The 13,095-nt window shown below is 50.2% G+C and overlaps 1 protein-coding gene across 1 annotated transcript in view; it reads right to left on the minus strand.

Annotated features, from left to right (window-relative positions):
* Positions 1 to 13,095, minus strand: part of SSH2 (slingshot protein phosphatase 2) — a 41,382-nt gene that overhangs the window by 25,121 nt on the left and 3,166 nt on the right. The window contains 2 exon segments of the mRNA XM_031556497.1: positions 1,413 to 1,477; positions 4,890 to 4,993. Coding sequence (XP_031412357.1) covers positions 1,413 to 1,477; positions 4,890 to 4,993 — 169 coding nt within the window.

The following is a 13,095-nucleotide window of genomic DNA, read 5'->3' on the forward strand; positions in this document are numbered from 1 at the left end:
CAAGAGTTGTTCCAAAATATAAGTGCAGGTTTTTAGAGGATTAGATTTCTCTGCTGCCCTCCGAGCTGTGAAGTCTGCCCTCGGAGTGACAGCGGCCAACGCAAGAAGAGAATGCATTTCTCTCAGTACTGTTTATATTTCAAATCTCGTTTGTATCTACTATTTTATGAGAGAGTCCATAGCAGCTCTGCACACCCTTCGTTCGTCAAGAATCAATTAAATTCAAGTAGACTATCGAACTTAACCTCACGCAAGATTTCAGCATTCCAAATGTAGCTGTGAACAAAAGGGTTTATGTCTCAGCCCACAAAGTCCTCATTCAGCTGTTAAGGCTAATTTGTCCCAAATCACACAATGTAGCCACTGATATTGCTGAACAATGACTTGTTCAATGGCTTCCAAGGTTCTAACCCTGGCTGGGATTTTGAAAGGCTCTGAGAACCCCCCATCCATTCCCATCACTTTCACCAACGTTTTCATGACAGCAAGGTGTGCCTGACAGATGTGGGGAGCAGGTCCCACAATCTGCTTACAGCAAATTATTTTCCACAGTTGTTTTTAACAGTTGAAGCATTCTGTAGCAATCTTGGCTATTTTCTAGCCATCCCCACAGGATCAGCCCAGCTCCCAGCTCAGGAGGATTCCACAAACCAGAGGTGCCAGAGTAACACTTCTAAGGATGGCAACACTGCTAAGACACGTTGCTAAGATGCATCAGTGCAACACAGGGAAAGGCACTTCAGGCTACTGAGTGATGAGTGATGCAGAGACACTGCCACTGTGCCTGACCTTGTAGAGCACTTCAACGCATCCCAGAAGGATTCCTCACTGCTCTTTTCCAGCTGCTGGTGGTCTTTAATGCACATCAATGTTATAAACGGTAACAATGCATTTTCGACAGCCCCCCCTCCCAAGAAAACCAGAATGATAGGGATTAGCATGGCTACATAGCTTCATGGGGATCTTGCATGTTCATTCCTGATAAGCCACAGCCTTTTCAGATGCAAGCAGTTATAGAGCATAGTGAGGAATCCAACTGAACTGACATGGAAGGACAGGAATTCATGCTGGTCAGACACTTACTGCTGACATTAAATAGGAAACCACGTTAATTCACCCAGCTTCTCTGACAATTGCTACAGAACTTTCTGAGCATAAAACTACTCAGCACTTGGCTCAGACAAAGGCAGCCTGCTATGCATACAGTTTATCTCACTGCACAATCAATTAGGTGGGTCTTTTATAACGAGCTGCTTTTTTCTCCTTGTGGTTGCAGTGAAGACTCCCAAGATCTGACGATGAAACCACTGAACACACACACACAGCTGCTCCCATGAGTTACACAGGTGTATTTGTCCAGAGAAACTTAACCTTTATATTCAGGAGAACAGATAAGCAAAAAGCCAGCCTACCAGTCTGATGTTGTCTTCTGGGCGGAGCAGTATGAACATGGCCTGCAGGTGCTGCTGGAGATCCCCTGCAGGGAAGAGGGCAAAGTGAATGCACAAAAATAGCTCCAAATCACATGCAGGCTCCTGGCTGCCCAGCCGGAGCAAACGGCCACTGAGAAACCTGACACAGCACAGAGAGCACTGCTGCTTCCACCCACCCGAGATGACAAACCTCCATCCACCAGCCAGCTGCTCCTCGCTCCGTGCTCACCTGTTCCTGTCTCACCAGGCTCCCTGCTGCTAAGTCTTTTATCTTTCTAACAGAAGTAAAAAGCATTTCAGTAGTCTCTGTTCCTTTAAAAGACTGGCAAACTAGGCAGAAATGGACCCCGGCCCATGGGTCAACATCTCCTTTACTACACGGCTCAAAGTGGGAATCCACCAGTTCCTTTACACTGCTAATTACTTTGAAGAACTCTCACCTAGACAAAGGACTCCTCTTTGAAGGGAGATTTGGCCCAACCTTAGAGCACTTACACTGGTGCACCAACTCCATCAAAGTACCCAACAGCTACCACCCGAAAACCAAGCAACCATAACTGTTCCTAGAAAATGCCCATTGCTCTTCCACTGGTGAAACCAAGAAAAGCAGAAGAAAAATAAATCAGTTCCTGCATTGGTCTACAAAGTCTTAGAAGGACCCGAGTGGCACAGGACCCTAAAGCAGGTATCTGACAGCCAAGAGAGGTGCCCATGGGAGCATCCTGGTGACTTCTACAGCCTTGGAAGAGCAGGGCTGAAGCAGTCCCCACTATGGTGGGAGGGATGACAGTGCTTCTGTGAGCAGGCTGCACAGCACGCAGCAGTCACTGCTCTCCTCTTCCTTCCTCCTTTAAACACGTTTCAGTATAGGGAGAATGAGTCAGTGCCCTGGAAGAGCATTTAGAAGTTGGGGTTGGACTGCAGGAGTGACACACAGAGGTGACAGGCACCCAAAGGCACATCCTGCCCGAGGACACTGCTCTCAGCACTGCACAGGGCTCGTTCAGGGAGACAGCGCAGGAAGGGCCAGCTCATCTATAGGATGCTCGGCCTTGAGGGGACCAGTGAGAGACAGGATTTCCCCATGTCAGCACTGCTACAACCCGTGGCAGAGGCACACAGCTTCAGCAGGTCCCAGCAGCAGTGCAGCAGGGCCGGGGGCAGCTGATCCCCCATTTCAGGTGCCTGCAAACCCAGCAGCACTGAGCTCACAGGGACTGAGCAGCATGATACCAAAGCTATTCATCTCAGCCTTCCCCTCCCCCAAATGTCACCATTCCCACCTACTGCTCCCACTAATTCAACAGTAGGAAACAGTTTAAGAGCTGATGTTCCCAGAGACAGAAAAAAAACCACCAGGACTACTAGATTGTCTCAAAGCTTTGGAAGCTTCAAAGCTGGAAATAAAGCATTGCCTCCCTGGCCCACTTTGCTCAGCTTGCAGCATTTTCAACCCCAAACACACAATGCATTCTGTAAGCTTGCTGGATGAAGAAAAAGCAAAGGAAAGGTTTTAGCATGCCAGAATCAGCACAAAGATATCACATCCTGTCCTGTGAAGAGCTGTCAGCTCTGCTGGCATTCGTGGCACGACTGCTGCTTCCTATCACATTGTACAGCAGTGAGCAGCTGCCTTTGTGTCCCCCAAGCTGGCAAGCTAGGTGCAAAGCATCAGCTTGGATGGGATCTTAAAACTGATTTACAATATCCCAGAGATGGCAAGAGCTGCAGGGAACCTGCATCCTTTCCAGGCCTTCTCTAGTGCTGGTGGAATGCAGAAGCCAGCCCCCAGCACGTGGCCAGTGTGCCAATGGTACAGCGCGGGACCACCAGGGAACTGGGAGGTGGGGGGGAGGGAGGGACAGCCAGAGCAACCAGTGATTTCAGTTTCTGAAGGTGATACAATTAAAGAAATGGGTGTGAGCATTAATTATTTCCTGTTAGGCAGCTGCTCCTCATGCTGGATTCCAGCACTGAGTTAGGGAGGCAGCTCTGCGAGGTCCCTCAGCCTTCCTAGGAGATGCTCTTGTGGCCACTTGAAACACCACTGCACGCATGGGCTGCAGCTTTGTGCTGGCATGTTATGGCTGCTCCCTGGTCCCCTTCTGATTCCAAATGCCAGAGATAAGTCCCAACACACACACAGGAATGAAAGCTGAGCAGGGCCTGCTGGAGGCCAAGAAAGGAGATGTTTTCCTTTGCCATGCACTGAGCTCACTGCCAGCAGCCACCTCACCCCTTGGGGCTGCTTCCCCTACATCACTGCTTTAATTTTGGTGGCACAGATGTGACACGTTGATCCCTTGGTATCTTGGTCTGCTGGTATTCACTGTAGGTTGGAAAAGCACACAAAGAAACATGGCACACACTCATTTGAAAGACAATTCCCCATGTAACACCATGCCACGAACACCACTTGAGCAGGGAGGCCAAGGAAAGGACAAGCACTGATGCCTCCTCACACCTCACCCTAAAAATGGGTAAAGAGTCTAAGAAGGAAAATCCCACCCCTCAGGCAAGCCAGCCTCCTAAACACAAAACACCTTGCTGAAAGCAATTACAACACACTGGATTTGCTTTCTTGGCAGCCCGGCTCCTGAAAGCTCTGTGCTGATGAGGCAAGCAGCACTATTTTCCATCGAGCTCTGCAGCTGCTGTGCAGGCAGCAGCACCACACAGACATGAGGCAGCACCAGGAATAAACCACGCTGCTTTTTGGTGGTCACTTCCAGGCACAGAAAGCCTTCAGCCTCCTGTCTCTGCCCCGTACACAAAAGCCCAAAGGTCTCAACACTGATTATGTTTCTTCTTGCTGAGTGTTTAATAGCAGGGGAAAACCCCACACTATCTGATGGCTGCAAAACACTATCAGTGAATAAGCACCATATGCAGCAGGAAAAGCAGCCTACCTCCACGTTTGAGTTTCATTACTCAGAGTGATTTTTCAAACAGAGCCAAAGCAAAAGTAAAAACACAACAAATCAAACCTGCAGGTGATAAGGGGGGTGGAACTGTGCCTGCCTCTCTGCATTATTCACCCTGCTCTCACATCTGAGAAGTCACACTGATGTTGCTCAGAGGTTTCCTCATCACCACACATAGGTGAGTGTGCTCCTTTCCTTCCATCAGCACAGCTGGTTTCAGATTGGGACAGGCAATTACTCACCTCATATCACAACCTCAAGTTTCCCAGTGCAATCCTGCAGCCCCTCCCTCATATCAAAGCTACAGCATGACAGTTTTGGGGTGTGAGGGCAGGTTTGTTCTTAGTTCTCCACGATGCCCCAGAGTCTTTCATTTGTTGGATTAACAAGAGAGTACCAAAACCTTCTCCCTAAGAGCCTCGAGGCTGGAAGCTCTGCCTTTAATTCACACCTGGCGTAAAACAAAACATGTCCTCCAGCAAGAACACACAGTAGAGAGGTGAGCTGGGACAGAGCATGGCAGCAGAGTTACCTGCGTGCTTGTTGCGCCGGTGGCTGACCCTGGGGGTGGATGAGCCATTCCCTCGTGGCAGGAAGAGTGCTGCTCCTTTCACAGTGAGGAAGCTCTCGCTGATGCTGCAAGGAAAGAGACGAGAGGTGAGCGAGAGAAACGCTGCCTTGATTTTAAAAGGAGGAAAAAAAGGAGAGGTTCGACCCACGGTGCTGTTCTGCCCGCAGAGGGGGAACCTGAGCAGGAGGAGGGGATTAACTCCGGCTACATTTTCAGTTTGAAAGTCAAGATGCACATTTCTAAATGGTGATGAGTAGGACAAGCCCACGCATTGCTCTAATTACAACTCCGTTAAGCCCAAGCTTTGTGGCTGGGACACAGCCGATGCCCCCTGGGAACAAACATCTCCCTGCAGCAGTTTGCTTGAAGAAAATGAACACGTGGAACAGATTCAGAAGTACTGTTCACAAACTGTATGGTATTTAACTCAAAGACTGATAAATTAAAAACAAGACCGTAATGTGGTTAAACTCAGGCATCATTTGCTGCCCTGATTTTGCCCTTCATGAGGTCACATGAGGACAGAGGGAAGTGGCAATATCAAGAGCCCTCAAGTTCCGCCAGCAGTCAGTATTTTGAGCACATTTTCCAGCAGCTCTCAGGGAGATGCTGCGGCACACAGAAAAAGCAGGGCTCTCTGCAGATGTTGCAATTAACCCATCCTGTTGCACAGCGAAGGGTTCCTGCCCTTCTCAGAACTGATGAGATCGTCATACGTGCTTTGAAGAAAGCCAGGAACAATCCCACAATCAACAGGATGGTTGATGAGTATGATAAGACAGGATGGGAGCGTCCCTGGCAGCGTGTACCCGGCAGTGCTGTGCCTTGAGGAAGGAGCTGGGTTTGTTCTCTTCAACCCAAGAAGAGACCGGGAACTTCCGAGCTCCTTTCTCTGCTTAAACAGATACAAAAATGATTACTTGTTCCCTTCCCTTAAGGCCAAGGGCTGGGAAATAACAGCCATGAGAACCCAGCACGGGCAGCACTGGTGCACCAGGGCAGCGCCAGCACGTGTCTCCAGAGCTCAGCGTGAGCAGAGGCAGCAGGAATCAAACAGGCCAAGATCCTAGGGCCAGCATGGCACAGCCTGTCGCACTTCTCAAACCCAGGCTGACCACTCTAACAGCTTTGCCTATTATGTTGCTCTACCTGCAAGAGCGCTAAAAGCTTCGGTTCCAGCTGGATTTCCCCATAACCTCAAGCACGTGCCTGGGCACCTCTCCATTCTCCTGCTAGGGATATCAAACAGTGAGGTTTTGAGCTCCATCAAGGCAGGTGCCCGTGGGCACAAAGGTCTTTCATAGGATCGTGGCACATCCAAATGCCCTGGCAATCACAATGGTTTGCACCCAATTCATTTTATTAGCAAAGCCTACAAGTCGCAGTAGCAATCCTTCATTCTGTGCCTGCACCATCGGGGACATCCCCAGATGGAAGTGCTGGTACCAAAGCAGTGCTTCCAAGGGAGGGATGCAGGCACCCAGGTCTCCTTACACACAGGCCAACTCTCAGGGCTGTGTACAGCAAAGCAGTACCAGGCACTAAGAAAAACAAAACAAACCCCACAACAACCGGGAAATGGGGATGGCAAGAGAAACCTCAGCATGTCCTGCGCTGACACTTGTGTAACAGGGTCAGCTGGCAGCACTCACTGACAAGTCCAGGCCTCTCTGACAGCCAAAACAGCAGTGAGCACAAGGCAGAGTGGAACGAGGGCTGCTCACCAACAGGGGCCCTGCGATGCTGTCAGCAGCGGTGACAACACTGCAGGCAGTGGGGAAGGGAAGTGGTTTTTGGGCTCCTGCAACTCAGCACTTCTGCAACTTCAGAAACAGCACAAGGAGAAAAACAAACACAGCGTGGGAAAGTGCTCCAATTCAGATGTTTGACGCAAAACCCCTGCACAGATCACACAGACACACGGAGTCACAGAGATGTGCAGTGCCAACTGTACCCCGTTTGCACCAACATGCACACCAGCCCCTCACTGAGCCTTCCTGTCCCCCCTGCTGGCTCCAAGAGGGACATCAGCTGAGCAGGAAAATGAGAACTGCTCTCTGTTTGTGCTTTGGGATCACCGCTTGACCCGCAGCAGCTCTGGGGCACCCGTCCAGAAAGGGAGCAAAACATCCCCCAAAGCAACAGGGAAACACGTTGTGCAAACCGGGCTCTGGAATTCAGGGCAGAGAGACACACAGAGTCGTGTTTCCTACAGCAACACAGAGTCCACCAACTAGAAACGGGGCGGCTCATGCAATTAGGATGCTTACGAAGAAATCCAGCACTTGATGTTTACAGAAGAAATGCGATTCTGTGCGTCGTTTTCAAGCAAAAGACCGGGATGGGAAGTGAGGCTGCAAAAGGAATTTGCTCTACATGACAGTCCCCAAAGGCTCCGGGTCTTCATGTCAGGATGTTCCCAGATGGAGCCCCACATGCCATTCTTGCCGCACTATGCACAGTCTGAGCACATTCAAGATTCAAAGGGAAAAACACAGCGTTTCGACCAGTTATCTTCAAAAAGAACACCTTCTGCTTGACACACGCTTGTCTTTTACCCCTCAGAATCAACACAGTTCCTGTTGATCACCGTTAAACCACACGACTGCCTCTGCAATCAGTGATGGGAAGCTTAGCGTTCGCACACAGCATGTGTCAGCTCCAACCACAAACCCCACACTTTGTGCCAGGGCTGCCCCACACACACGTGGCGGCTCTCAGAGCCATCACAGACCCGGCCATGTTTGGCCTGGCAGGCAGAGATGTCACCTGCACCACAGAGCACCCCATGACTTTAAATACTGCCGTAACCCAAGTCACACCGGGCACACGAAGGTCACCGTGCTGCCCCACACCTGCCAGGCCCTATATTTAGGCCGAGCGCTTCAGAGATGGAGACCTACAGCCTGACACACTGCACCGGCTATCCCGTAAGCAGAAAACAACCTGAGCAGTACCCTGGCACCCCAAACACCGCCCGACACCCCCTGTCCCCAGCCATCCTCGTGGCCCCGCTGCTGCCCAGGTCATGGCACAAAATGGAGGAGTCACACCATCCCACTGCCTGCCCTCAGCACAGTAACAGAGCCCCAAAACAAAGCACCAAAACAAGAGTCACTCTGTCTCCACGCAAAGAAATCAATGCTGAATAATATAAGCCTTTCCTTTGTGCTGTACAGAAGCAGATGCTCATCTACCAAAAGCATTAAAAAAAAAAAATCAGCAAGAGGCCGTCGGATTCCACTCATGTAATAGAAGGAAGTTATCTGCTCACTATTTTAACTTCTGCAGCACTCAGCGCTTTCATTCTCATCGCTTTCATTCTCACTGCATCCTCCCCACAAGGATGTCTGATCCCCAAGACAAGGCAAAAAAAAAAAACAGGACAGCCCTTCCCCATCAGAGAAGCGAACACAGCTCCAGACCCACGTTAAACCTGCAAAGCAAAGTACCACAGCATCACTTCAGGCTGAGCCCACAGTGGTTCCCAGCCCCAGGAGCAATGCTGTGCCAGTGCAGGGCAGCGCTCTGGTGCTCTACTGGCAGAGAGACATCAGGAAAAGCTCTCCAGATCAAACCAGGAGATCTAACTCTGATGCATTTCAAAACACAAACTCAGCACCACTTCCCAACCCGGCTCTTCCCCCGGTGATGCAGCCAGTTCTTCCTGAAGGCAATAGTGCTGCAACTCTGCTTTTCTGTCAGCTCTCTGAATGGGGATCAGCTTACCAGGAGCCCTTTATTCCTGAAATAATTTCCACTAATCACTCACCACGTGCCACGTTAAACAGAAGCTGATGGGCTGTGGGGTGTTTGACAGCACCACTGCATCCCAGGGCTTAAGTAAAGGCTGAAAGGAAGGGCGGGCGAGAGGCAAAATGAACATGTGGATGTCCACATAGCAGAACTACACACGCGGCAGTGTGCCTGTACAGACACTTGCAGATTACTTAGCAGTGTGCAAGCAGCACTGCTTGAACCAGGCACAATTCATCTGCCCACAGGAAAGAAAAGGAACCACACACAGCATCCCCAAACGCAGCCCTGCAGCCGTTTGGCATCTATGACTCCGCACATTACCTTACTGCTATTACCTCCATCTGACTTCCAGCTAAAGGAGAGCTTAGCAGTGCTGTCTCGAGTGCACTTACAGCGCTCCTAACTCGAGGTGAGGAGCCTGCAAAGTTCAGTTTGAGACCTGCTCAGCAGAAAACCCATTAAATAAGTTTTGTTTTATAAAAGCTTCAACTCCAAAGAGCGGAGATTCCAGATGCGTTTATCCACGCTGCAGTCAGGTGCTGAATTTCATCAGTTAGCACTTGAGGCACTTTGGCAGCCAAGTTTCTGCAGCCCTCCCTATTTCCTAAAAGCATTCAATCCCAGTTAGAAACCACACACTGAAGGAGTAGGATTGGTGGAATGCTGAGTGCAGCTGTGGGGCACAAAACCAGAGTAGTCCCAACAAGAACAGAGTGTACTTTAGGGAAAATCATAAAACGGATGGGGTTGGAAGAGACCTTGAGGAAAAGGCTCTTAGAGTTTTTAAAACGGCTCTAAAATAGAAATGTGCTTAATTTTGAGCTAGAGAGACTTATTAGAGACTCTGTTCACCCCCAGCTCACAGACAGGTGCTTACCCTGCTCGTTCCAAGGCACACAGTTACTCCTCTGTTGGCTTCCCAACGACTTTCCCATCACAGTAAAACAACAGCAGGGCAGGAGTGGTGCTGACAAATTGTTTGTATTTAGGCAAGCTGGCTCTCCAGCTTTGCGACACACGGAGGAATGCAGCTGCTCTGCTTTGGGTTTGGGATTTCTCCACTTCTTTCTCAAAGCAAATAAAGGGAGAAACAACAACAAGAACAACCCAACAACAACAGAGCAGCCAACGAAACTCACAGAGCTTTAAAAAGGAGAAGTGAGAAAATGAGCTTAGGGCACTGAGTTCCAGAAAGCACGCAAGACATGGACAGACCAAGTTCTAGAGGACAAAGGTAAAACTAACAATAGCTTTTTCTACCTGCAGCTCTGTGCAAATGATGTCTACCCTTAAATTGTGGTTTGACAGTCATTTATCGTTTGCTGACCACAAGATGCTCCTGCAGGCCCACCTGTCCATGGGAAGCTCCCACCTGGATGGATGGGCACAGAGCCCTGAGCTGCTGCCCACTGCACCAGCCAGCTGAGCCCAAGCATGAACTGAACTCAGTCATCTTTGTGATCACACCAGAGCTTCACCTGAAGTTCAGATGCAATACTTTTGCAGTAAAAAGCTGGAGGTGTAACAGCATGCAAAGCAAACCCAGAATCAGGCAGCTACACGAAGCTCCTGAGAAACAACAGAGCCCACCTGGAGCAGCACAGTCCGAGTAGGGCCGTGGTGTGAAGGATGTGAGGGCTTCAGTGCTAAGTGACAAAGGTCATTTGTTTAAAAGAAAGGACCGAATCATTCGTGGTTCAGCAGTCTGGGGATTTAACCTACTTCTTACGTGGCTTATTGCAAGGAAAGCAGGAGAGCCCAAAGAGTTGAGTGTGATGTTGATGAGGGCTGAATAAGTATGGGATAAACAACTGAACATGCTGAATAAGGAGCCTGTGGGCTTACTGTACCTAAAAATGCCCAGATTTGAGAAGCTGCCAGCACCAAGAAGCTCTCAGGGGCAGGATTCCTCCATTCCCCTTAGCCAACACCAGGGGAGGGCACTCACCCACACGGCTTCTCTTCTTCCCCAGCTGCTATCACTTGATGTCCATGAACCAGAGGGCTGATCCCTGCCACAGACACTGGGTTAATCCCACACAGTGACCAGTCCCAGGCTCCAGTCACTTCCCCACTGCACACACAAAGCAAAACAGTGACTTCCGAACACATCACCCCACCTATCTGTGGAAATAGAAGGCTTCAGGCAGCTGCTATGAAACATCGTGGCTGGAAACCCCAATTGCAGAACGGCTCTGTACACATCAGATCCACTACACTGGAGAAAAACTATTTGCTGAACGAGTTTTAAGCCCATAGGGGCTGATAATTTAAATGCTGTTTGCCAAAGCGATGCAGAAGAGACAGCAGCCCTGCACAGCTCATCCAGATGGGATTCTGAACCTTAAACTCCCTCTGACCTCACAAACAAGTCAGAAGTAATGTTTCAGGACAGTCAGCATGAAGTTGTTGTAGACAGTTGAGCAATAATTTAGCTAGGGGCTCTCTGACAAAGGTAGGAGGGAGTGCAGTCCCGTGAAACACCCCCAGGCAGCCCATGAACTGGTCCCAAAAGGCCCTTTGCTGCTGATAATCTCACTCTGGTCCTTCTGCCTTGTAATCCTCAAAAGCATCCAAAGCATTTCCAGAGTCTTGAGCATCTGCAGAAGTTGCATGAAGAGGCAGAGCTTGGAGGCAGCCCCTCGAGGACCGCTCCATGGGAGCTGGCAGCCAGCAAGGCTGCACTGCACACTGTGCTCCCACCAGGAGTGCTGGGAGGGCACAGGGCTGCCCTGCAAACCCTCCTCTACTGCCCCAGGCCTTGCTTTCTGGCTGACAACCACCTCTGTCCTTCTCCCAGCCCCCCCCAGGAAGCATCAGTGACACAAACTCCGGGAGCTTCCGGGGAGTACGAGGGAAAGGCAAACAGGAAAAGTACTTCAGAACAGCACAGCTCTGGCTGAGTTAATGATCAGCTCAGCGGGCAGCACACTGCTTCTATTCAATTACTGCAACTTATTTGCATTGCTTTTAATAACCACAGAACAGCATAGATCTCTTTACACGCTGTGTTTGATCTCACAGAAGGATGGGACCAGCCCAGCAGTGCTGGCAGCCTGCACGCTTCTATTGCTCTGCACACACAGCTGGAAAGCTCCGTGTGGGTGCTGACACTGCACTGAGCCCCGGCTCAGGAGCATCAGCCAGAGCTGGGAGTGAGGATGGGGATCACTGCCGCTCCCTCTGGGCATCCTCAGCACTGATCCTCAACACAAAGAGAACACTTACAGAGGTACAGCATTTAGAGATGTGATTAAAGATTTCCAATGACTCGCTGCTTGGAGGAGAGAAGTCTGGTTGTGCTGAGAGGTCGAGAGATTTTGGCAGCAGGACACAGTGAGTAGATAAAAAGGTTGCAAGGTTTCCCACGCAGTAAATAAATAAATACACAGCTCTGCATGCAGCAGCCTCACGCCCTGTGATGTCAGCACAGCACACGAGTTAAGGTGTGTCACGGGAACGGTGCTTCAGAGAGCAGAGGACATGGCCACGGGGCTTTGAAGACAGAGGAAGTGGGCAGGGAGGGGAAGGATAAGGCTAATGCTGCCTGGGTATGGGGACACGGCACAGGGATTCCTCATAAAAGCTATCAGTTAACATTTTGGAACAGGAAACGGTGGTACGAAGCAAGCAGGAGAGCCATGGGAAGCAGCAAGCAAGTTCACAAAGCCAACTCCATTTCAGGCTGCAGAAGTGATGAGGATAAGGCAGTAACAGCACTGGAGTGCTTCAACACGTGGGCACAGGAGGGCTCTCACTGCTGCTGTAGCTGAGGCAGAGAGAAAATGGTTAACCAGCCCCAAAGACACAGCTGTGCCCAGCAGTGCCAGGTCCTACTGCTGCCCACCTGCATCCCTCGCTGCTCACAGGGATGGTGACACAGTGATGTGGCACAGCAGCGTAGCGGGGGCTTCCACAGCACTGCATGGCCCATTTCCACTCCCTAAATAAAGAGGAAGGTGGGCAGCAGAGGAATCCAGCAGAAGAACAGCATTATCACAGGGCCACGGAAAAAACACTTCAGGACACTGATAATGTGCTAGGATACCTAAAACTTGGCGAAAGGAAAAGGAAGTGATTGCAGACAGGAAGAGCTGATCTATGGCAACTTGTCCGGGCTTCTCCTGTACAAAATCCTTTGGTATGTGCACGCTGTCTGAAGTTCTGCTTTTTTCCTCCTGTCTCGCCATCAGCTGCTTCAGAGTTTCATGAGACTGAAAGAAGTTTTGAATCCCACACCAACGAGCTGCAGCTATGAGTTCAGAGCTTCTGCCAAGCCTAAGTGTCTGGGACTGCAATGGGAGCCCTCGTGAACCCAAACCAAACGAGCCCCCAAGCAGCTGACTCTGTCACTGCCTAAAAGTGTCAACAGGAGCAATTTCTGCTGAGCTCTGACAGCCTGAGCTGA

The sequence above is a fragment of the Meleagris gallopavo genome, chromosome 21 (assembly GCF_000146605.3).
Source record: "Meleagris gallopavo isolate NT-WF06-2002-E0010 breed Aviagen turkey brand Nicholas breeding stock chromosome 21, Turkey_5.1, whole genome shotgun sequence".
Taxonomy (NCBI): Eukaryota; Metazoa; Chordata; class Aves; order Galliformes; family Phasianidae; genus Meleagris; species Meleagris gallopavo.